We start from the raw sequence: 23,545 nt of genomic DNA on the forward strand, positions 1-23,545 counted from the left end.
CCACATGCTCGTGGGTCAGCCTACAAAGAAGATCAAAGTTCGAAGGTGAATCAAACATGTGTCCGGGAGCCGCTTAATGGAGGAATTTCGAGAAGTTACATTCATGTCAATTGGATTGAGACTCTGTTATGGTCCAAAAGAAGTAAACCAGGCCACATATTTTAATCCTAAAAATTATCATTTCTTGAATTGATTAATGGGTAATGTCTCAAAATGATATGTGATTGAAAGGGTAGCTCCACCTATGCCCCCCCATATAGCCGGAGACCATAAAATTCTCTTTCAAAAATGATTCAATTTCAAATATTTGAGATTCCAAAATGATGTTTAAGTGGGCATATAAATCATTGACATATACATATATTTATATATATATATATATATATATACATACATACATACAATACAATACAATATAAAATATGTGTATGTATGTTTTGAGTAGTGCTGTTGAAACTCACGCCAAACCCAGATGAAATGATTAAGGATGTTTAAGATGTCATCTTCAGCGGCTACCGTGATTTGAAATTAACAGGTCCTCTCTGCTTTGAAAATGAATTGAAATTAATAATTTTGTTTAGTTCGTGATTTTAAAAGTAGCTCTTTGAAACTTTGTTCAGCATGGTTGAGACATACTAATTGATCTGTGATCTTCACTGAAGTTCCCATGCACCCATTTACAGATTGCACATATATACATTACCACCCACGACACAGATTTACGTATAGTCCGCAGGTGCCACACAGCCCTGCTTCCTCGTCGAGGATGAGGAATTACTCAGAATGCAGTCAAGATATTATTAGTATTTTTATGGTTCGAGGTTTAAGATTAAAAATTTATTTAATTAGATATATTATTTATTCTTTTTTTTATAAAAAAGTTAAATCAATAATTTTATATACAATAATAAAACAAAAATTAAGTCAACGATTTCATATACAATAAATAATAAATAAATTTTGCCTAAAAAAAGCTTAAGTTTTTACTTCCAATAATAAATAAACAGTTTGTCTTTCAAAATTATAATCTTTTACTTGATATAACAAATAAATTATAGATAAATAATTAATAATATTTACCTTAAGGTATTTTTAAATTAAAAGGTATGTGCTCAAATATCGAAAATTAAAAATATTTATCATAATTATCAGAAGAAGTACTTCAAATTTATTAATGACAAAACGTATATATTTATATTGTAGTATCATTTCTAAAATTGAATTTATTATATCTCCAATAATATTTTAAATTCGTGAATAAATTTCCTCAACAATGCATTGTAAAAATAACAAAAATTATTCCCAAAAAAAAAAAAAACATTCTTATTATTACTAAAACATGGTTGCTCACAATAAAAATAAATAATATTTTTTTTTACATATTAAATAAAATTTTCTTTATATCTAGTTCAAATAACATAATTGATAATTTATAAGTGTATAATTGATCTAAATTCGAATCTTATCTTTCAGCTCAAATAAAAAAATCCCCTTATAAACTAAGCAAGAATCCAGTGGAGAATAAAGAAAATCCAAATCATCTTCTTTATGTCCAAGTCAAAAACACGATTTCTTTGATTCTTTGTCCTAAATTACAGATTATCTGTAACGGCTCCGGAAATATTAAAATGAAATGAGTATTTAAATATATCAAATGCGAAAGCGATATCAAAATTTCAGTTGACATCCCTCACACGAAAACCAAAAACGTACTTAAATTATAAAATGTTAAACTAACTAAAAGAGAAACTCGAAAACAAAGCTATGAGTATGACTACAGAGTCTCTAGGCATCCCTTTCGTCGTCCTCCTGCGGAACGGGCTCGGGAACCATGTCTTCCTGATCAGAAATGGTTAAATAAGGAGTGAGCTACACTAGCCCAGTAAGAACATCACGATATCTCACCGTCACGGAGGTAAAGATGGGTAGAAAACACAAAAAGACCAATGGAGCATAATTTACAATAAACTCGCTTATTAACATAAAAACCTTTACCATCCACTTATCTCGGTGGAATTTATGAAAACAATATAAGAACAACAATAACATTATCATAATCATGGAATAATATAAGCTGTAAAACGTAACACTTATCACGCCTCTTGTAATTCAAGCATTGTACAACATATCTTTTTCTCATTTACCAGCCTACTAGTATCCGTGGGGGTCCATAGGGGTCCCGCTACCCGTTAACCTTTAACATTCATAATCAGTTTCCAGGGCCGTCCCCATACCCCGTCCGGTATGGGCGCCAAACCATAAACCTCAATACCCCATCCGGTATGAGGGTGAAACGAGCCGTCCCCATACCCCGTCCGGTATGGGCGCCAAAACCATAAACCTCAATACCCCGTCCGGTATGAGGGTGAAACGGGCCGTCCCCACCCCCGTCCGGTATGGGCGCCAAAACCATAAGATCTCCATACCCCGTCCGGCATGTGAGACCACAATCCCGGTAGGGTTCCCTACGGACCCGGTCCGTCCACCATCTCCCAGGATATCTAGTCAAGCTGACCCCCATAATACAATTATCAGTCTACACAATCTTTCATTTTCCTTTTCCTCAGTCAGCATCATCAATTCACATTTAAACAAGCAAATCGTAATTCATGCCAAACAGACAACATACAGTATCAGTTTTTCAGTCATTCAACCCATAATTAATAAAAACGTAGTATATGCACACAAATCTGTAAAATGAACACATCAAACCTCATTTTGCATTTAAAGCTGTAAACATGCCAAATAACAGTAAATCACCAATCACACTAGACTCGGGCTCCATTAGCCACCTTAAGCAATTTCACACATTCGTTAATTCAAGAAATACCGTTTTATCATTTTGAACTTTAATACCGTGATAGAAAATAGGGTGAGGGGTCCTTACACGTTTCGGGGTCCGAACACGGCTTCACAGTGCGCCTACAGGCTGTCCCTAATTTTCCCTGAATTTTTTCCGGGGAACTGAAACGCACTACTGGTACTTGCACGTGCTCCAAAAAAAAACCCAAATTAGACCCAGGGCCTCAATCGGCCCAAATCGCAACTCCGGCACGGCGGCTCCGCCGTGCTCCGGCGACGGCGCCGCCGCAGTTGCCTCGGGTTGGCTGTTTTCGGCCACACTCGCATCGGTCCCTGTGAGAAAACAACCCTAGGGCCCTCGGGGGGCCAAAAAATTACGGAAAAACGGAGCTTACCGGCGGCGGCGCTCTCGGGTGCGACGGCTCTCCGGCGAGGTTCGTGTTTTGGTGATTCGGCTCTGGTCAACCTGTAGAGAAAAGAATGGTGATCACGGTGATATAAAAATTGCATCAAACGGAGGCCGGGAAGGGCCTCATCGGAGGCAAAAACCGAGAAGGGGCGCGGCGGCGCGCTGGGCTTCGGCCGTGTATTCCGGCCGTTTGGCCGGGATTTTGGCTCCGATTTGGCCACAGGAGGAATCAGCGTGGAAAAACGAGTCGGGGGTACGAAATTTATAACCCCTTGCCATTTGATCTCAGCCGTTCATTTTGTTTTAATCTGGACCGTCCGTTTTTGATTAAATCTGGGCCGTCCGTGCGATTAAATCTGGGCCGTCCGATCGCCCGCTTGATCTGGGCCGTCCGATCGCGCCCACGCGGATTGCCAACGTGGCCCTTTTTGGAACGACGTGGTATTGCCACGTGGCAGGTCCTGGTTGGCTGGGACTGCTGACCGGGCCTGCTGACGTGACTGCTGACGTGACTTTTTTTTTTTTTTTTCCTCCTCCTTTCCGGGTGCTACATTATCTGTGTGAAATGGTTTTGACCAATTGTTCTTGTATACATACGCAACGAGTACAATTATATGCATGTACGTGCACTGAAGAATCACGTAATATCAGATCATAGATGCATCACATGCATCCCAGGATAAGACTTTTGACGCTTGGTAGTAAGCTATTATTATACAAGCAGACTTTTGGTTTGCCATTTTTCAAACCTCCTACTGGTCTTCCCCAAAGGAGCCTGTTCCGTTCACTGCATTCTCAGGCTCAAGAACGTATGTCTACTACAGCCGGTCTTGTTATTCCCTGCAAAGGTATGCATTTTCCATCTTTTGGGTTTTACAGGCTTTTTTTTTTTTGTTTTTGGTGGAGGAAGATAGTGGGGGTTCCAATCAAAGTAAGATTTTTTTTTTTTAATAATAAAAAAAGAAAGAAAAAATAATACAGAGAGAGAGCTAGATGACGTTTTTCTTCTAAAAGAAAAGCGATCTGCTAGAAAACTGAATAGACCCAGAATCTAGAAAATTGGCTTCTCATCTCTTTTCCAGTGTAGACAGGTCCTTTGCCTGGTACTTCTGCAAATCAGAAGTGGGGTAATGGAGTCTTTAGCACCTAAATCAGTCCATTCGTTAACTTACTTCTGGAAATGGGATTCTTATTGAAAAATTTCCAATATTTTTTTTAATACTTTGTTTTTTTTTTTTTTGGTTGGAATTGGTAATGGCGGTGATGGTGTATGAGATGTTTGTAATTGCAGCTGCTGTTGCATGGGAGGCCGGGAAGCCATTGGTGATTGAGACGGTGCAGGTTGCTCCACCACAGGCCATGGAAGTGAGGATCAAGGTCAAATATACCTCTCTTTGCCACACTGATCTCTACTTCTGGGAAGCTAAGGTCACTTTTCCCCTCTCTATCTTATTTTTTATTTCTTTTTTGAATACAATGTAAACGCTAAACAAGTGTTAAAACTAAGATCCATAATCTGAACGAGAACCTAGATAACTATTGGATTAAAACCCGTTGCTTATATTGTTTTTTACTCTTAGTTTTAGATCACAATATTAATATTTATTATTTCAGCGTTTCCTCTTTTTTTGTTTCTTTGTGCTACTTGATTTAATTTCTTGACTTAACATATATGTTTTTCGGGTTTTTTCAGGGCCAGACACCATTATTTCCTCGCATATTTGGCCATGAAGCAGCCGGGTATGCTCTCAATACTTCATTACATGGTCTACAATATTCAACTTCTAAATTCCCACATTCTTTTGCTTCTTAAAGATACGTTGTCTCGTGTTTTATCCTTTGGGAAAAGGGAAAAAAAGGTCTTTTAATCAACACATGGCCAGAGAATCTGAGTGAAAAGGATTAAACCAATACTTAAAAGATTAAACTTTTGATGTGGGAATTCTTCTTGATTTTGTTTTGTTGTAATTGCAATATATATTTGAATGCAGCTCATGTAAGATGTCGTAACAGAATTGTGGAGAGTGTGGGAGAAGGTGTAAAAGACCTTGAGGTTGGAGACCACGTGCTCCCAGTTTTCACAGGGGAGTGTGGAGAATGTGGGCATTGCAAATCTGAAGAGAGCAATATGTGTGACTTGCTCAGAATAAACACAGACAGGGGAGTTATGCTTATTGATGGAAAATCTCGGTTTTCGATCAACGGAGCTCCCATAAATCACTTTCTTGGCACATCCACTTTCAGTGAATACACAGTCATCCATTCCGGCTGTCTTGCGAAAATCAATCCACTAGCACCCTTGGATAAAGTATGCATCCTTAGTTGTGGCATCTCAACAGGTCCGTCTATAAACCTTGGATATAACAAAATGATTTCTCTTAAAAAATGGTGTTGAGGAGTTTAATTTATTTGAAAATTTCAGGATTAGGAGCAACTTTGAATGTGGCAAAACCTAAGAAGGGTTCATCTGTTGCAGTCTTTGGGCTTGGAGCTGTAGGTCTAGCTGTAAGTTTCAGGAACATTTACATTTGGGTAAAATATATTGTATCTTTAGATAAAAGCCTTCTGTTTTATCCTAACAAAATGACCCTTACCTTCGAATTTTCATCTGTAGGCTGCTGAAGGTGCAAGAATTGCAGGCGCTTCGAGGATAATTGGGGTGGATTTGAACCCTAGTAGGTTTCAGGAAGGTAACCTAAATTTTTGTTTACCTATATATTTTGATTATACAATCTTTAACAGGGCATCAAGGCAGAAACTTAAGCAATTTTTCTGTTCTCTTTAATGAATTTTAGCCAAGAAGTTTGGAGTAACAGAATTTGTGAATCCGAAGAACCATAACAGACCAATTCAAGAGGTGAAGATTTTCTTTCTACTTTCTTGGGTAGCTCTTCCGGTTTCATATACACCATTCCAAGAGTTCTTTTACATCACCTGTGTACATCATGTTATATTATACATTTACGCTAAAAGTCAACTGACCCATAAAAACACTTGTTTTCTGAGATATTTAGGTTCTTGTAGAGATGACAAATGGTGGAGTGGACCGTAGTGTGGAGTGCACTGGCAATACCAATGCTATGATCTCAGCATTTGAATGCGTTCATGATGTACGGTTCTTCCTCTTACTGTCTAAAACTATTGTATGGTTTACCATTTTGCAACAATATATGTACATATATATATGTATATATATTTATCATATATAATCATTGTGTTATCTTTGAATCTGGGGGTTAAAGAAATGAAAGTAGGAATTGTAATTTCAGCTTTGATGTTAGATTGAGGAGCCTAGTTGGTTCATACTTTTAAGTGTTTGTTCTTGATTTTACTGGAACAACAATATGCAGGGTTGGGGTGTGGCTGTGCTTGTTGGGGTGCCCAATAAGGATGCTTTGTTCATGACTAAGCCAATAAATTTGCTGAATGAAAGGACACTAAAAGGAACTTTCTTCGCAAACTATAAGCCAAGAACCGATCTCCCCTCTGTCGTTGACATGTACATTAACAAGGTACAATTCATGACAAGTTACAGGTTTTATGTGCAGAGAAGACGTGTTTGATATAAACTTTGTTGTTTGTTTTTTTTGTAATCTGCAGAAATTGGAATTGGAGAAATTCATAACTCATCGGGTACCTTTCTCTGAGATCAACAAAGCATTTGATTACATGGTTAACGGGGAGGGCTTGAGGTGCATTATTAGCATGGAAGACTAGGAACATATGGTTCTATTTTGTTAATTTTACCTAAAAAAATCAATAAATTCAAGATTGGAATGAAATTGATATAATAATGAACAAATATTAAAACTATGATCATATTCTATATGTTCAAGAATGTCCTAGTTGATAATAGTGACAGAATGTAAAACAAAATTCAATCAAACTTAACCTCAATGTATTAGAAAGAGACATAAGAAAAGGCTAAGAATATGCAGTAAGTGACACAGGAAGGATTTCTGTATACGGAAAAACATATGTACTCCCTGTTTATGACTATTGTTTTTAGTCTCTACAGTGCATACATAGGACAAGCAAAAGAAAATTGAATGGTTAATCTTTGGCAGTTTGCTCTGGCAGAGCTACTTGTATTTTTCCATTATTCTCCTTGCTTCTTCTATAGGGTCTTCCATTGGGCCGGACTTAGACCCACCACCTCCTCTAGGACCTTGATCTTTGTTCAAGGCAATAAATATGAAATATACAAGCCCCATTGTGGCCTGTCCACTCAAGGAAAATGAAGCAATTCAACTACTTAAATATAATGCTTAAAGGCTACGTAAGCTAAGCTGGCTGTTTTTCTTACTGTCAAATTCATAAGCAGTGGATGATCACCTAGTTTTGTCAAGTAAATATAGAAAAATAGAAACAAAGCAGAAGGGCAGGAAACAAAAGCATCTGCATATGGGTATGTCTGTAATCTTTTAAAAAGGCTATACTTAATGAGGTTGATTTCATTCTTTACCCAAAATTGCATCAATGGCAAGCTAAATATCCATCGTGTTTGTAACTAATAGCATAACTTACACTTTCAAGCATGCATATAAGTTCAACTATAAGCATTCAACTCTTTGATAGATGACCTTTCCACTATAATCGTGCACTGTGTGGACAATAAAAGAGAAACTATACATGACTTGTTCTGATAAAGCAATCCTGACATAAGATTTCAGAAAATGGCTTTATGCATGTGAAGACACTTTCTTGTCCAAAACTTTTTACCCCTACTATCTAACCAGATATGACTGATCAGCATCATACGTATCATCTGCAGCAAGCTCAAGAAGTCAACCATATTCATTTATTTCATTGAAGTGGGGAAATATCAATCACAATATTGTGTATTTTCAATTTCTATCAGCAGGGGAAGGAGAGGAAGGGAGGTGGAGGCGAGCCAAGGACAGTAATTCTTTCATCACACAAATATCTTGATCTCTGTTCTTAGTGGTCTGTTTGGGGAGGGGGCAGAGAAGGGAGGGAATGACACTTACTTTGTCTCCTAGCAAAAAATTAGTTGGTGTGGAATGTATCAAGTAGTAGTGACTCCCATGGCAAAAGATTAGTTGGATCCTATAATTTGCTGCGAACCAAATTTTCCTCATTCTCTCCTCTCTTGATCTCCTCTCAAATCATTCCTTCATCCATCTGCCTCAACTATTATTTTGCCGTGAGGACAAAATGGTCTCATTCTTTTTATTATCCTACTGTCCACCAAATGAAGCATAATTTTTAAAGATGACAAGTTGGAACTAATTGTTCTTATTCTGTGTCCTCCAGAAGGAGATGAACTTTACAGAATCTACGGTTTGAGATATAAATAAAAGAGTAATAGGTATTGAAAATGGTGAATTCTATGCATATCTTGAGCAGAGAAGAGGTGACCGGATATCTTTCCTGGCATTCCTGATATTTGATGATCCATTGCTCTTCTTCAAAAGTTAACATCTCAAAATCTTCCAAAGGATTTTAAACATGATAAGCTTAATAATTTGAAAATGTACATTTTGCATGAAAATATGCACTCATCTACATCAATATGTTGTCCTATAGAAGCAGCAGCTTACCGTTGGATCATGGATGCATTAACATAAAAAGAATTTGCAGTACAGTAAATTAACAAGATTCTTAGATCACCTCTATCATTAGAGATAAAAGGATGTAGACAGCATACCACTGCAAAGAAAGCCGTGGAGAGGATTGATTTCAACACAAAAAGAGAAACGGACAATGCAAGAATTCCCACTGAAATCCGTGCTACTGGTCTGGGTACGAAGTCCTAGCATCAAAAGAATAACACAAAATACATAGTAAAAACTAAAACTATGAAAATAGTACTTTATACGACAGCAAAGCTGAACTTACTGGCACCATATTGGCTCCAGCCTCGATTCCATCCTTCCCAACTCTCCACACGGTTTGGATAACTGTTCATGGATCCAAAATGCTAGTTAACAAAAGAAGATACAGATGAAATGCAGCTGCTATTTAATGTTGCTTAAATTAACACGAGTACAACAATACCTCAGTCAGCAGACTAAGTTAATTTACCTCTGGAACTCTACTACATAGAATATAACACCAATCAAATGTGGAGTTTTCTAGCAGAAACATTATCAACCATTACCTTAATCCTTCCTGAGAAGATGAAAGGGGCTTCCACAAATTTATAGAGGCAGAAATTGACAGGTTAAATTACCTTATCTTCATATTCTGTAGTTTAGAGTCACACAAATAGTTAACCTTAAAAATATTCTCTACATCTTGGGAAATGGCCCGGAAGGCCTTTCAACCTAGCCTATCACCTATCATGGTGGGAGAATAAAAACCAAGTTCTCCAGTGTGAGCTCAGAGCGTATATGCAATGACTAGAATTCTTCCATTTCCAAGCAAAAAGGCTAGCATACCGTACCCAAGGCCTTTCAACCTAGCCTATCACCTATTATGGTGGGAGAATAAAAATCAAATTCTCCACTGTGAGCTCAGCCTGTATATGCAATGACTAGAATGCTTCCATTTCCAAGCAAAAAGGCTAGCATATCATACCCAAGCCACCAAGCACCTCAAGCAACATGAGAAGAATATATGGCCTGAAAACAGAGGAAGAAAAAGTACCCAAGAGGAACTCAATCGAATGAAAGCACCAGCCACAATACAAGTACAGCCCATAGTTTCTTGTGTGGGAATTCATAAACAGGTTCATGTAGAGGTTCAAACAGTTTTCTAACCCAAGATTAATCTAATTTAAGCCCCAAAAGATCTAGGTTTTGTGTTCTTAGACATTCTATTTTTCTAGTAAAATTATATATTGTCTTTGCATTCAATGAGGGGAAACAGGCACAAGGCACCATCAGTATAATCAAATTCAGTTTCGACTACTTAGCACCAATAGCAATACCACAATACAGCATCACTAAGGATCAGCAGATAACTTTCGATCAGTCAGCTATGAGCTTAATTTCCACCAATCCATTTCGAAAAGAGAGGCAACTGAGAGTTCATGGTTAGAAAAGAAATACAACCTACCAACTCGAAACATCTCAACAAGGTTAAGGAAACAAAAACACCTAGAACCTGGAAGCTCGGAGGCAACTGAAAACTAACCTCTCAAGAAATTGGATTGAGCAGCGTAAACAACTGGCTTTGGACAAGGTCTTACTACAGTTCTGAGCTTAGCAAGTTGGAGTCTTGACGTTAAAGATTGCTCCCTTAACCTCAAAATGGAGTTTGGGGATAGAAACAGGGAGTGGGTGAAACCCGGAGTCTGGGTTTTGTAACATTTTGGAGAAGAAAGCGAAACAGAACAAGGGTTTCTCAGCACAAGCAAAGAATCCATCCGACATATAATTTTTCCTACTTTTATAAGTTAGAAAAAGAAAACTCTGCCTGTAATTATATTACTTGTGGGTTTTAATCCAAACAAGACGAACAGAGAATCTCAGAAGAACTCATGGTCACAAAACAAAGAATGGGAGGCAAGGGTCCACATGAGTCTTAAACTCAATTTCTCATGACTTTTGTGATCTAGGCTTGGGCTTGCACAAAGCATGCTTTCTGAGCTTCGGCCCAAAACAAAAAACTGATGCATACAACTTATTTAAATGAATTAATAATTGATATTAATTGATAAATGATTTATGTTATATATTTCATAATTTGGGCCAGAAGAAAATGGTACGTATGATTATAGGTTTGACAAAATAAAACCAAATAACGTGCATAGATTCCTTAGGGGAAGGTTTCCCAAGGAGAGAGTCTAGAATTTTGGGCAATGGGGCAGACTGCCTTTAGTTGAATCTTTGAATATAAAATGACCCAATTAGATACAGGTCGAAGGTTTGATTTGAAATTCTTAGTGCTGCTTCCACATGGTTTTAGCCTCAAAATTAGTGGTGTGTCACTTTCTTTTTGGCTAATTAGTAATGTCTCATATTTAGTAAGTTTACTCTGTATTTTTATATATTAGTTCAAGGTTTATTGTGATCTCTTCTTAAACTTTTTTTAAAACAATATCCTAGTTAAGAAAGAAGAAAAACATAACAACAACCAAGAAAAGAAACAAAAGTGGTTGAGTTCATGAAGTATCCATTGTCTCTGTCCTTGAAGAAGTAATATGCATTATCCCTCAAAAAACATATATATATATATATAGTCCATAGTAGTTTATTGAAAAGAACATAGACTCAACCCAATAAAACAGTGATTAAAAAAGTACCCACATCAAGTTTGGATATACACACACATATAGATGTATAGTGGGTGTGTGTATGTGGATTTCGTAAGAGTCTGATAATCATCAACATATATATGCTTTGCTTTCAGAAATGCATCTCTCCATAGAGAATATGATGCTTGTATCTTGTAAACCGTGATGCATTTTTGAATTGTTTCTCGTTTTTGTGACTTTTAACAATAATTTTGGCCATAACAAACATGTATTGGAAATTGAAAACCCTAATCAATAAACACATATTCTCAAAAATAGATAAATATATATATATATATATATATATATATATATATAAGTAAGAGAGGGAAATTTGATGGGTTTGTTGGGGTGTATTAAAATGGGCATCTCCCAGAAGCTCCATTCAAGTTTTCCATGCAATGCTTGAGAGATTCCAATGATGGGAAACACTACAGGAAGCAGCTTTCATTATGAAAAATTTTGAAACCAAATTAATTTTTCTTCAAAAAATAAATAAATACCAAAAAGGTAATAGGGTAGGCTTGAAAATGAGTGGCTCAATTATCAAAAATAAACCAGCCCATATTGAGGAAAGCAATGCAAAAACACATGGTGTATCCCCTAATCAGTAATGTTAATTAAGAAAGACATGCATTTATCAAATATACAACATTAAAAAGATACAGAAAGAAAACAGAACCCCGAGGCAAAGCTGGTGGAGGTGCTGTGTCATTGTTTTCTCTCTTAAATCTTTTAATATTAATGCTTGTCTGCAAAGAAAATATACAGATTATATATAGATATGTACATATTCTACACTGGTCATTGCAGAAACAGTAAGCAAGGTGAGTTTAATTAAGGGTAAGAATCAAGCATAGAGGAAGAGAAAGAAAGAGACAGACCCAATGCAAAACCAGGAAACTTGGTTTGGGATTTGAGGCAAAAAAAAATTTTGCCAATGCCGATGCCGAGGCAATGCTTCAACCCCCATCCAATGCCCAGCGAATTTCTCACCGTCCACCTTTTCTGCTATGGCCTTCTCTTCCTCTTCACACCATTTTTCTCATGTCTTCCTTCTTCTTCTGCAAACAGTGAAGTGCTCACACTGCTTTCTTGGATTCACAGCTCGGACTCTTCTTCACTGCCTTCTGGTTTCTCCACTTGGAACCCTTCAGATCTTAATCCTTGTCAATGGTCTTACATCAATTGTTCCTCTGACAACTATGTAACCCAGATCAATATCCAGTTCATTGAGTTAGCTCTTGCTTTCCCTTCCAATCTTTCCTCGTTTCGCTTCCTTCAAAAGCTCATAATTTCTGGTGCAAATCTCACTGGACCAATCCCACCTGATATCGGTGACTGCATTGAGCTTACATACATCGATGTAAGCTCAAACAGTCTTGTTGGTAGCATCCCTTCTAGTATCGGTAAGCTTAAGAATCTCCAGGACTTGGTTTTGAACTCTAATAAGCTGACAGGGGAGATTCCACCAGAGCTTGGTGATTGCATTAATCTCAAGAATCTCATCATATACGATAACTTCTTAAGTGGGAGTCTTCCTGTCGAGCTAGGAAAACTATCAAATCTTGAAGTCATACGAGCTGGGGGGAACAAGGACATTGCAGGGAAAATACCAGAAGAGATTGGAGGTTGCCAGAACTTGAAGGTGCTTGGTCTTGCTGACACCAAAGTCTCTGGTTCAATCCCTGTTTCATTGGGCAAACTAAGTAAACTTCAAACTTTGTCTGTGTATACCACCATGCTTTCTGGTCAGATTCCACCACATATTGGCAACTGCTCAGAGCTTGTTTTCTTGTTTCTATACGAGAATGATCTATCTGGTTCACTGCCAAGAGAGTTGGGTAAGCTTCAAAAGTTGGAGAAAATGCTACTATGGCAAAATAACTTGGATGGTAGCATCCCTGAAGAAATAGGGAACTGCAAGAGCTTGAAGACAATTGATCTTTCACTGAATTACTTCTCTGGAAGCATACCTCAGTCTTTTGGAAACTTGTCCAAACTTGAAGAGCTTATGCTTAGTAACAATAACCTTTCTGGTTCTATCCCGGCAGTTCTTGGCGATGCCACAAGCCTAATGCAGCTGCAGCTTGACACCAATCAGATAGCAGGCTCCATTCCGGAGGAGATTGGCTTGTTGACTGAGCTAACAGTCTTCTTTGCCTGGCAGAATAGACTTGAAGGAAGCATCCCCTCTTCATTCGCAGGTTGCAAGAGCCTAGAAGCTCTTGATTTATCTCACAATGCACTGACTGGCAACCTGCCTCCTGGCCTGTTTCAACTTCAAAATTTGACAAAGCTTCTCTTAATTTCTAACGATATTTCTGGTGCAATCCCTCCTGAGATTGGCAACTGTACTTCCCTTGTTAGATTAAGGCTTGTTGATAACAGAATCAGCAGAGAAATCCCCAAGGAAATTGGATTCCTCAGCAACCTCAATTTCCTTGATCTCTCTGGAAATCATCTTAGTGGGTCAGTCCCAGATGAGATAGGCAGTTGCACCCAATTGGAGATGTTGAGCCTCAGCAACAACACCCTTGAAGGTACTTTACCTACCTCCTTCTCTTTTCTAACTCGACTTCAGGTATTAGATGTTTCTGTAAATCAATTTGAGGGTCAGATTCCAGAAACTTTTGGTCAATTAACTTCATTAAATAGACTTATCCTTAGTGAAAACTCCCTCTCTGGACCAATACCTTCCTCTCTTGGTCATTGTTCAAGCCTTCAATTGCTTGATCTTAGCAGCAACAAACTCTCTGGAACAATCCCACAACAACTCTTTGAAATTGCAGCTCTAGATATTTCTCTAAATTTGAGTTGGAATGCGCTCACTGGGGTTATCCCACCTCAGATTTCTACACTAGACAAGCTATCCATACTAGACCTTTCACATAATAATCTTGAAGGTGATTTACTTTCCCTTTCCGGGCTAGAGGACCTTGTGTCTCTCAACATTTCATACAACAATTTCTCCGGCTCTCTCCCGGACAACAAATTGTTCCGACAATTGTCAGCAACAGAACTGGCTGGAAATCGAAGATTATGCTCCAATGGTCTAAAGTCCTGTTTCATCAGCAATTCCACGGTAATGGCTAGACAAAATAGTCATGATTTTAGACAATCTAAGAAATTTAAAGTAGCAATTGCAATGCTTGTTTCCTTGACAGCATTGATGGCAATCTTAGGGAGCATTGCAATTTTTAGAGCAAAAAAAATGGTTGGAGATGATAACGATTCCGAGATGGGAGGAGATTCATGGCCTTGGCAATTCACTCCATTCCAAAAGCTGAATTTCACAGTAGAGCAAGTCCTGAAATGTCTGGTAGAAAAAAATGTAGTAGGAAAAGGTTGTTCCGGGATTGTTTATCGTGCAGAACTGGAAACTGGTGAAGTAATTGCTGTAAAGAAGCTTTGGCCAACAACAATGGGAGGTGGAAATGAGAGTGAGAAAAGTGGATATGGTGGAGTTCGTGATTCATTTTCTGCAGAAGTGAAAACACTTGGGTCTATTCGGCACAAGAACATTGTTAGATTTCTGGGTTGCTGTTGGAACAGGAGAACAAGACTGCTTATGTATGATTATATGGAAAATGGAAGCTTAGGGAGTCTCCTCCATGAAAGGAGTAGTAGTAGTAGGAGTTGGCTGGAATGGGAGGTGAGGTACAAAATAATTGTAGGGGCAGCTCAAGGTCTGGCTTACTTGCACCATGACTGTGTTCCTCCCATTGTTCACAGAGACATTAAAGCAAACAACATACTCATTGGTCCTAACTTTGAAGCTTATATTGCTGATTTTGGACTTGCCAAGTTGGTGGATGATGGAGATTTTGCAAGATCCTCCAACACTGTCGCAGGTTCCTATGGCTACATTGCTCCTGGTATGTCTTTATATATATGTAAGTCTAAGATTGTTTCAAATTATATATATATATATATATGATGTTTATGTAAATGGGCCTGTTGCAGAGTATGGATACATGTTGAAGATAACAGAGAAGAGTGATGTGTACAGCTATGGAGTTGTGGTGCTGGAAGTTTTAACAGGGAAGCAGCCAATTGATCCGACAATACCAGAAGGAGTTCATATAGTGGACTGGGTAAGAAAGAATCGAGGGATTGAAGTGCTGGATGGGCGTTGTAATCTGCAGGAGAACGAAAAGGAGGAGATGATGCAGACTTTAGGTGTGGCTTCGTTGTGTGTAAATGCTTGCCCGGATGATAGGCCTAGCATGAAAGATGTAGCAGCAATGCTCAAGGAAATTAGGGCAGACAAAGACAGAGACAGTGACGACTGCATTAAATAATTTTTAATCATCAAAATATTTTTCACTTGCTTATGCCTAATTAAACTATTTAATAATTAAAAAAAAATTACAGGTTTTATATTTTTAAATTTATTTTAAAACTGCATAATTTTATTTTTTCGACATTTTAGAAATCACTTCAAAAATAATGGAGCCAAAAAATTTTAGTTCTTCTCGAGGGAAAATAATCTAATTACAAATTCTAAATATCAAAGTATAAAAATTCAACACATCATCAATTAGCAAATTAAATGCAGTATATTTATAAATCAGCCGTTAGATATAAAATTTATTATTTTATAAGTGTAATATAAACCGATAATAATATATTTATAATATTTAATTTTATATAGACTGTTGATATAATCTGGTGATATATAAGCCCAGTTAAAATGTCCAAGCCCATATACTTTTGGGCTGAGCTCTTCCTCTTGAACTGTTGGGCCAGATCTATTCTATAAATATTTGAGTAATCTGTATATATTAGTTTAAATAAATAAAAAAAAATAAAGAACTATATTAATTGTTTTTGTGAATCAACTCTTTATTTCATTTAAAATCATTATAATTTTTTTAATTAATTTATTAATTAAATTTTTATTAGAATTAATATTCTAAAAAAAAATTAGCATACGAGCGAAAAAAATTATAGAATTTTTTAATTTCTTATAAATTAATTAAAATCTAAACAATAATTAGTTTGAGGACAATAATTACTTTTACTGTATTAAAAAGAAATTTATTACAATATTAAAGATTAATACATTACTAAAATACTCGTAGATGACACATTATTCTTTTAACTCTTATTTTATCAATTAAATAAGACTAACGATTTCATTACAAGGTTAAATTGAAAATATATCTAACAAATACATATATATATATATATATATATACACACACGCACACACACATACAATAAGACAAGCAAAACTAGAAACACAAGTAATTTTATATCATCACAAGTAATATAACATAACAACAACAATGGCAATGACAATAATGCCCTTAAACACAGTATACCATATCAAGTACAAAAACTAGAAGGGCAAGGGGCAATTTCACCTTGTAAACACAACAATATATTTTACACTGTGACATATATATATATATATAGAGTATCATTATAACATACCAACCATGATGATATTATGTTGTATATATGTATATCTACTTTAAAAAACAGATCTCGCAAAGCATTGTCTTATCGGAGAAGAAATACTCCTCCTCTTACAGTTTCATCCATGCAGCTGTAATGAACTGTACAGTACTGGTCTCTGTGACCACTCATCATAACAAAGCCTCAAATTTCATTTGCCGATTCAGTTTGTTTCTTTTTTGCCTTTTTGCCTCGTCACTTAACAGGCTGGGCGGTGGTTGTGGTGGTGGCGGGAGATGATGAGGAGCCATTGGCGGTGCTAGATGGAGAACTTGAATGCACGTTCCTCTGTGATTTTCCAGGCCTCTTCGTCTCTGATTTTTGCCCTGGTTGCCTTACTTTCACTCCTCGTATTAGCTGTAATTTACACCAATGCAATTTGATCACTGTGCATGCTACAATATCCAAATTCTAAGAACGAGAAAACAAAGCGTAATTACATACATATTTGCCACACTTAACATCAGAGTAGATGACAATGAAATCTCCTTCTTGGAGCCCGTTGGTTTTGACGAAATCACCTGAAGCATAACAAGAGGTGATTTGCTTAGTTATAAGGAGTTAAGTTAAGAGTGAGAGATACAGATAGTATGTATGCCCTAATTTTCTAATATAATCAACCTACCTGTGTTTTCGAGAAGATACATCCTGCTTTTGTTGTTGGGCCAGAATCTGAAACTCCAAGAGAAAAAGGTGGGGAACGGAAGGAACCCAAAACGATTTAGTTTGCAAGCATAAATGGGAAATAAATAATTTATTAACGAGTTAAGCGAAAAAACTGAAGAGATTAATTGATCAATTAATTAAGCTTATGTGGGAATAAATACCTATAACGCATGTTCCAAACACGAGAGGTCCCAATGTCTTCCATGGCTATCGAAATCCCGTCTCTTGCCTCTAGTTCAGGTAAATGCGTTTCTGCTTCTTTCTGTGCATTCAAATTCAACCCAAATTGAAATGATGACATTAGAACGAAAACCCTTAAAAAAAACCGGCACTATTATAAAAAACCAGGAAGAAAAGACTACCTTCGGCAACACGATTCTTCCAAGATTACCCACATCGCTTTGCTTCAAAACTTTTTGCAAGAGAAACCGCAAGTTCTTTTCAGGCTTCCATCCCTAATTATCAAAGACATGCATCCGCAGAATAAAATAACTCATCATCATTCAAAAAGTTAGACTACACCTCGAATTTGAGCATCCACAACACATGAGGATTAGTAATCATGAATTCATGATTATTCAACGGACGAGCCAGCAAAATAATATTCAACCGACGTAAGCACCCACCTGTCGCCTGTCTGATGCCACCTGTCGCTGAAACGATTGCCCTTGAACTGCTGGAGTCCGCTCCACTTGGTGCACTATTGGTGCGTCATTAGGCAGTACAGGCTGGGTTGGAGCAGCCGCTCCGGTAGCGACAGGCCCTGGCCAATATACCCAGTTATTCGAATTACCCCGAGGGGCTGCGGCAGGGGTGCAATTATCGTTACCGCCAAGTCTTGCATGCTGCTGATCTCCACTCTGATTCTGGTTCTGCTGGTTATTTTGCTGATTATTATGAGTCCTGGGGTGCGATAAGAACCTTCTTTGCCTAGCCATCCTCTTCTTCCTTGCCTCCTTCGTCGCAGACGAACATAGCCGCACCAATCTTTGATCACCATGGCCTTGAACATACTGATACGCATATTGATTCCCGTACCCAGGATTATAACCCGGAGGCTGGTGTATATTGTTATCTGGAAATGTGTTGTATTGGGTACTGGCAGCCAACGCAAACTGATGCGCTGGCCACGAGTGAGCAGGTTCCAGCATGTGATACTCTTGGGGAGATGGATAAGGATGACCAGGGATGCAATTAGAAGCCCCACCAACAAACGGATCGCCAATATACCCCACAACTGGGGGCGCGAAACCAGGAACGAGACCGGCCGTATCGGCCACATAACCCGGTTGAGGGATCCACTGAGGTTGGGAGAAAGGAATTGGTTCAGGTTGGATAGGATTACAGGCGAGACTAGGGTTTTGGGGAGACGGGTTAGAATTAGGGTTCTGAAAGAATTCTTGAAAGCAGACATTGTTAGCAGTAGGGGAATTATTGTTGGTCCTCCTTCTCTGAAGGTGGTTCTTTTGGACCCATTCAAGAATGAGCTTCAACAACTGTTTCATGGCCTCTTTGCCTCCGCCCAATCGCCTAGCTGCGCACTCTATGGTTGCCTTCTTGATCTTCACCCTCCTCAAATCCTCGGCAGAGACAGACTCCTTATTGGACTTGAGCCACTCTAGAAACACCATCGCCAAATCTTCCGATGGATTTCCCCCCTCTTGAACATGATCTTGATGGGTTTCTTTTGTATCATCACCTTGAGGAATTAAGTCCTCCCCATGTGTTCCCTGCGGTTGCTCTTGCTCCTGCAGCAGCTGCTCCTCTGCTGCATGCAGTTGAAAATCCTCGAGAGGAGTGTCGTCGTGGTGAAATATGGTAGATGGATCAAAGAAATCGTTGTTGTCTACCAGATCCATGTAACCGAAAGTCTCCATCACATCCATGCAATTCACACCTTCAATCATCTGGTCAGTGATCTCCATCGAGGCTGTGGATGACAGCGCTCCCGACGGTGCTGCATCCACCGAATTATCATGCTGATACTGCCCGTTCTGCTGACTGTTACTCTGATACTGATGTTGAAGATGGTAGTCACGATTCCTCTTCTCCCCACGCTCTTCTTCCGTCTCGGATCTTAGAACCGCCCAAGAAACTGCAGAGGAGGACGACGAAGAACAGGCTGAAGACGAGGAGGACGATGAACCAAAAGCCTTGACGGGCGCCGGAGTTGAAGAAGAAGACGAAGAAGATGACATGCAAGGGAAATCAGGGAGAGCGGGTAACTCACCATAGAAAATGGAAGCACCGTCAACATCGAGCAAGTCCTCTTCTTGCTCACCCTGATGAAGCCAGATCTCTTTTTCTGGATCAGGGTCTATACCACCACAAAATACATGATCAGATGGGTTTGCCTCTGTCCTCCCTTGTGCATGTAGATCTTCACCATGCAGTTGCAGACCCTTCATTTTTTCTCAGCCGTTCTTAATTTTTTTCTCATAAAATAGAAAATAAAAAATAAAAGGGTACAAGTTGAAGACTCTTCTGATGCGGTTGCGGGTAGATTGAAGAGAGAGAAAATACAAGACCAGTGATGGCGTACGGATAAGTGCAAGAGCAGAAGTACTAAGATATTGTGTACCTGATTGAGGAAGCAAGAAATGTAAAGGGCCCGCTTTTGATATCAAAAATCGTCAAGTAAGCAACATAAAGCATCTGAATGAGTCTATCAACGGCAACAGTGAATTTCACTTCCAACAAATACCCAATTGCACTCACTTAAACCCTTAAAATAAAAAAGAAAGCGACTTTCTTCTCTCGCTCTTTTCTTTCTTTTGCCCCCAATCTTTTACTTTTTAACAATTTCTTTCAATCCAAACATTACCAGACTCCAATCTTCGTCGACAAAGAAAAAGCACCAGCATACAAAATTGATTCAGTTGCAGAGTGTGGAGGAAAATTTTTATTGGGATCAAATGATGAAGAGATGAAAGGAGATGGGTTGATCTTAATAAACTGGAAGGCAAGCGGTAGGAAGCGACTAACCCACATGCTTAAATCCCCTCAAAGACAAGAAAAACGAAGAAAAGAAAAGTTTAACCCCCATGTGTGCTCTGGTTATCTCCACGGAGTTTCATTTGTCTACTTGACCTTTTCTGTAGATAAGTTCAAATGGTGTGTTTTTTTTTTTTTTTTTTCTTTCTTTCTTTCTTTTTAATTTTTTTGGAGTTTTATGAAATGATTACCGCCCAAAATATAAAAAAAAAAAAAAAAAGAGGGCAGTTTTAATTTGAAGATATTTTGAACGAGGTGATTGTTTATAAAAAAACAAAGAAGAAATTAAAACGGCAGTTTCAATTTTCAAAAACTAGCAACGAAAAGAAATTAAGCGAAGCCTCGTGCTGCTGCTTTCTCGGCCTCTCTCCGGATTTTGTGCCACCCTCCATACGTCCGCTCCTCTATGGTGAACCAAGCGGTGATTCGCCCTTTTCTTTTTTTAATTAAAAAAAAATAATTTCTTTAAAATTAATTTCCGAATTAAAATTCAAGCTTAAAATGTATTTAAATAGAAAAAAAAAAAAGGAAAGAAAAAAACACCCATTAAAATGATTACTTCAGTTCGTCCGTTTTCCTGCTTTGATGAAGATGACGAATTTGCTTCATGACAAATTAACTTTCTGAAACAAAACAAGACCGCGAAAAAAGTAAAATAAAATCATGAAGGATCCATTCATTTCATGTAGCAAATAAAATTTTCAATTCCATTTTTTAATTATATAATAAATTTGTGAACAATTTACCAGTAAATAAATTTGTTCTTCTTCACTTTTATTTTAGTTTCGAGAGAGAAGAATTTTGATGTAAAAATTAATTTTTTTTTTATTAAAAAAAATTGAAAAAAACCGACTCCCTTTAATTAACGTTTGTCGCTCGCAGCCTTTGTCCGGATTCGTGGGCGAAGCGGCGGGCCTCACGTCTTGCCGCCACGTGTTTCCTCCTAGCCCGACGTCACCCTCCTCTCCCGCTTTGTTCTAATCCCGCCAATTACCACAACCCCTCCGTTTCACTTTCTTGTCGTTTTCTTTGGTTGCAGACGTCATGCTGCTACTGTCACCTAGCTTGGTTTCATCTTGGGCATGACAGACGCGTCGTGTTGTGCCACGAGGACGAGGTGCTGTCGGCTTCTAAAATGCAAGTAGGATGCTTAATCCTGCCGCTGTGGTTCTGGCTTCCGTACAATTACCGCCACCTTGGACCTTTATGTTACATGGTGGCTATTCACGTGGCCTGGAACCACCGTCGTCTTTCTCTGTAATCTCGTCCTGACACGCTTTTTATTTTTTATTTTTTCTTCTCTGTAATTTGTATCCGTCCTGCCAATGCTTTTTCAATTTTGGCATTTTTATTTTTATCCCGTTCTGATCCAAGATTTAAGTGGAGGAATCTAGAAGATTAATGGACGAATTGGATAGTTATAGGCGGTGCATTATATTCGCACGTAAATGAATAAGGTTAAATACAAAAGAAGCCCATTACAGACATTCCACATCACTGCAATATTGCGGATGCCATTGCAAGCTAACTCACGAGCTGCAACTTTGAACAAGGAAACAAAAAAGAAAGAGAAAGAAAAATTGAAAAGAAATATTTGATGACGTTGTTGATTATGTGGTAATTAGTTGGTTAATTAATTTTTAAGGTTCATGCTTTTCTTGACAGCCTCTGCAGTTTGCTTGATTGATTCCTTGGAATCCTCAGCTTTGCTAACCACCGTCTCCTTGATCTTCTGGGTGGTATCCTTCACCGTCCCCCATGCATCCTGCACTGTTTGCTTCGCCTTCTCCTTCACATCTTCTGCACTCTCAGCCATTTTCCGACCACTATCACTATCTTCTTTTTTCATATCTCCCATCTTCTTATTTATTTCTCCTGCCTAAATTAATCACCCACAAATTAAGTTTTATAACTAAATATTTAACTATATAATAACTAATTTTCAAGGTGCTTAATTAAGTAATATTAATTACTTTTTCAGAAGCTGTGTTCTTGGCATCTTCGGCAAATCTCTTAGCAGAAGCTGCAGTGCTTTTTGCATCCTGGAGTACAGTTGATGCCTCCTTCCGTGAACTTGCCTGGGTCAATTAAGACATATATTTATATACGTGTATGGCGGACGTTAGTATATGTATTTACGCAAAATGGGTAAGAGAAATAAATAAATATACCTGGAAGCGCCTTGCAGAGATCATAGGGACAAAAAGCTTAGAGTTCCATTTTTGCCTGACGAGGCCTGCACCAAATTGGCCACACTTGACAAAGGGGGCTGCTGTCAAGGATGAGCTCGACATCTTCTCTTTGTTCGAATTTAATTATTCTTTTCGATTGTTAGCTAATAGTATTTGAGCATGTACGTGTGTATCCATACATATATATATATACATGTATAAGGCGCAGTACTGAAGGCCGGGAAAACCATTAAAATTTGGTTGTGGATGGTAATGGGCGTTCGTTCTGCGTCTCTCCTATTGGTGGCTGAAAATGTTTTTCTTATAAAAGCTAAGTAGACCCAGTAATTAAGGCAGATTTTGCTCGGTTATTTTCACAAGTAACTTATCAATCAAAGGGTCAAAGCCTGAGGGTGCACATTAATTATTAATTTAAGATGAATAATTAACTTAATTTGCAAATATTAATTTTCAACATGAATTTCACGTAATAATGTTCTCAAAATTACATTAAATCAATCCCAAAAAAATAAGAAGATAAATTTTTTAATAAATTCATAATTATTTAATTAAATAATATATACAAATTCAATAAATAATAATATAATAAAAATAATATTTAAAAACTGCAAATAAAAATATAATTAACCTCGAATTTCATAATTTTTTTTAAAAAAATAATATACTAATTATATAATAAAACAATAATTAAAATTAAAAGCAAATGTATAAGCCAAACAATAGTAGGTAAATGAAATTTATAAAGAACAAAAATAATTAAAATTGGAATAATAACAGTAAAAAAATTAATTGGGGTTTTTAAATTGTTTATTT

At 37.7% G+C, this 23,545-nt stretch overlaps 5 protein-coding genes across 7 annotated transcripts; 2 read left to right on the forward strand and 3 right to left on the reverse strand.

Moving 5' to 3' along the window:
* Nucleotides 1-1,522: 1,522 nt before the first annotated feature.
* LOC148266717 (uncharacterized) lies at nt 1,523-10,676 on the reverse strand. Of its 3 annotated transcripts, none has more exons than XM_088215937.1 (4): nt 10,313-10,676; nt 9,074-9,135; nt 8,883-8,987; nt 1,523-1,839 (listed from the first exon to the last, which is right to left on the reverse strand). In XM_088215937.1, exons 1-4 carry the CDS (start codon nt 10,542-10,544, stop codon nt 1,786-1,788), a joined length of 453 nt encoding a protein of 150 aa, XP_088072063.1. In that variant the 5' UTR covers nt 10,545-10,676; the 3' UTR covers nt 1,523-1,785. The 3 variants fall into 3 exon arrangements, with proteins under 3 accessions (XP_088072063.1, XP_088072062.1, XP_088072061.1); XM_088215936.1 differs by lacking the exon at nt 1,523-1,839 and adding an exon at nt 7,078-7,438; XM_088215935.1 differs by lacking the exon at nt 1,523-1,839 and adding an exon at nt 7,078-7,431 and having other exon boundaries at nt 10,313-10,674.
* Nucleotides 3,871-7,024, forward strand: LOC110821719 (alcohol dehydrogenase-like). The gene is made up of 10 exons (XM_022051641.2): nt 3,871-4,059; nt 4,503-4,639; nt 4,905-4,951; nt 5,225-5,550; nt 5,634-5,716; nt 5,826-5,901; nt 6,007-6,068; nt 6,226-6,321; nt 6,562-6,723; nt 6,812-7,024. Exons 1-10 carry the CDS (start codon nt 3,879-3,881, stop codon nt 6,926-6,928), a joined length of 1,287 nt encoding a protein of 428 aa, XP_021907333.2. The 5' UTR covers nt 3,871-3,878; the 3' UTR covers nt 6,929-7,024.
* A 1,684-nt stretch (nt 10,677-12,360) lies between the features above and the next one.
* On the forward strand, nt 12,361-15,780 carry LOC110821664 (uncharacterized). The gene is made up of 2 exons (XM_022051582.2): nt 12,361-15,292; nt 15,381-15,780. Exons 1-2 carry the CDS (start codon nt 12,361-12,363, stop codon nt 15,716-15,718), a joined length of 3,270 nt encoding a protein of 1,089 aa, XP_021907274.2. The 3' UTR covers nt 15,719-15,780.
* An 875-nt stretch (nt 15,781-16,655) lies between these two features.
* ABI3 (AP2/B3-like transcriptional factor family protein) lies at nt 16,656-19,954 on the reverse strand. The gene is made up of 6 exons (XM_088216039.1): nt 18,173-19,954; nt 17,909-18,001; nt 17,708-17,808; nt 17,506-17,552; nt 17,325-17,401; nt 16,656-17,237 (listed from the first exon to the last, which is right to left on the reverse strand). Exons 1-6 carry the CDS (start codon nt 19,952-19,954, stop codon nt 17,076-17,078), a joined length of 2,262 nt encoding a protein of 753 aa, XP_088072165.1. The 3' UTR covers nt 16,656-17,075.
* Nucleotides 19,955-21,950: 1,996 nt separating this feature from the next.
* On the reverse strand, nt 21,951-22,909 carry LOC110821817 (Late embryogenesis abundant protein (LEA) family protein). The gene is made up of 3 exons (XM_022051766.2): nt 22,712-22,909; nt 22,514-22,618; nt 21,951-22,419 (listed from the first exon to the last, which is right to left on the reverse strand). Exons 1-3 carry the CDS (start codon nt 22,832-22,834, stop codon nt 22,174-22,176), a joined length of 474 nt encoding a protein of 157 aa, XP_021907458.1. The 5' UTR covers nt 22,835-22,909; the 3' UTR covers nt 21,951-22,173.
* Between the last annotated feature and the right edge of the window lie 636 nt (nt 22,910-23,545).

The sequence above is a fragment of the Carica papaya genome, chromosome 3 (assembly GCF_054855325.1).
Source record: "Carica papaya isolate Zhongbai chromosome 3, ASM5485532v1, whole genome shotgun sequence".
NCBI lineage: Eukaryota > Viridiplantae > Streptophyta > Magnoliopsida > Brassicales > Caricaceae > Carica > Carica papaya.

What these genes read in the sequence shown, in the direction of transcription:
- ABI3 (XM_088216039.1), bottom strand. Translation starts at nt 19,954, where the DNA reads ATGAAGGGTCTGCAACTGCATGGTGAAGATCTACATGCACAAGGGAGG. An exon ending in GAAGAATCGTGTTGCCGAAG is followed by an intron (nt 17,809 to 17,908) that starts GTAGTCTTTTCT and finishes TTGAATGCACAG; the next exon opens with AAAGAAGCAGAAACGCATTT. An exon ending in ATGTTAAGTGTGGCAAATAT is followed by an intron (nt 17,238 to 17,324) that starts GTATGTAATTAC and finishes TGTAAATTACAG; the next exon opens with CTAATACGAGGAGTGAAAGT.
- LOC110821817 (XM_022051766.2), bottom strand. Translation starts at nt 22,834, where the DNA reads ATGTCGAGCTCATCCTTGACAGCAGCCCCCTTTGTCAAGTGTGGCCAA. An exon ending in TCTCTGCAAGGCGCTTCCAG is followed by an intron (nt 22,619 to 22,711) that starts GTATATTTATTT and finishes TAATTGACCCAG; the next exon opens with GCAAGTTCACGGAAGGAGGC. An exon ending in AGAACACAGCTTCTGAAAAA is followed by an intron (nt 22,420 to 22,513) that starts GTAATTAATATT and finishes TGATTAATTTAG; the next exon opens with GCAGGAGAAATAAATAAGAA.
- LOC110821719 (XM_022051641.2), top strand. Translation starts at nt 3,879, where the DNA reads ATGCATCCCAGGATAAGACTTTTGACGCTTGGTAGTAAGCTATTATTA. An exon ending in TTTGGCCATGAAGCAGCCGG is followed by an intron (nt 4,952 to 5,224) that starts GTATGCTCTCAA and finishes ATGTCGTAACAG; the next exon opens with AATTGTGGAGAGTGTGGGAG. An exon ending in TAGTTGTGGCATCTCAACAG is followed by an intron (nt 5,551 to 5,633) that starts GTCCGTCTATAA and finishes TGAAAATTTCAG; the next exon opens with GATTAGGAGCAACTTTGAAT.
- LOC110821664 (XM_022051582.2), top strand. Translation starts at nt 12,361, where the DNA reads ATGCCGAGGCAATGCTTCAACCCCCATCCAATGCCCAGCGAATTTCTC. An exon ending in CTATGGCTACATTGCTCCTG is followed by an intron (nt 15,293 to 15,380) that starts GTATGTCTTTAT and finishes GGCCTGTTGCAG; the next exon opens with AGTATGGATACATGTTGAAG.
- LOC148266717 (XM_088215935.1), bottom strand. Translation starts at nt 10,544, where the DNA reads ATGGATTCTTTGCTTGTGCTGAGAAACCCTTGTTCTGTTTCGCTTTCT. An exon ending in CTGGAGCCAATATGGTGCCA is followed by an intron (nt 8,988 to 9,073) that starts GTAAGTTCAGCT and finishes TTTTGATGCTAG; the next exon opens with GACTTCGTACCCAGACCAGT. An exon ending in CCACGGCTTTCTTTGCAGTG is followed by an intron (nt 7,432 to 8,882) that starts GTATGCTGTCTA and finishes TTGAGTGGACAG; the next exon opens with GCCACAATGGGGCTTGTATA.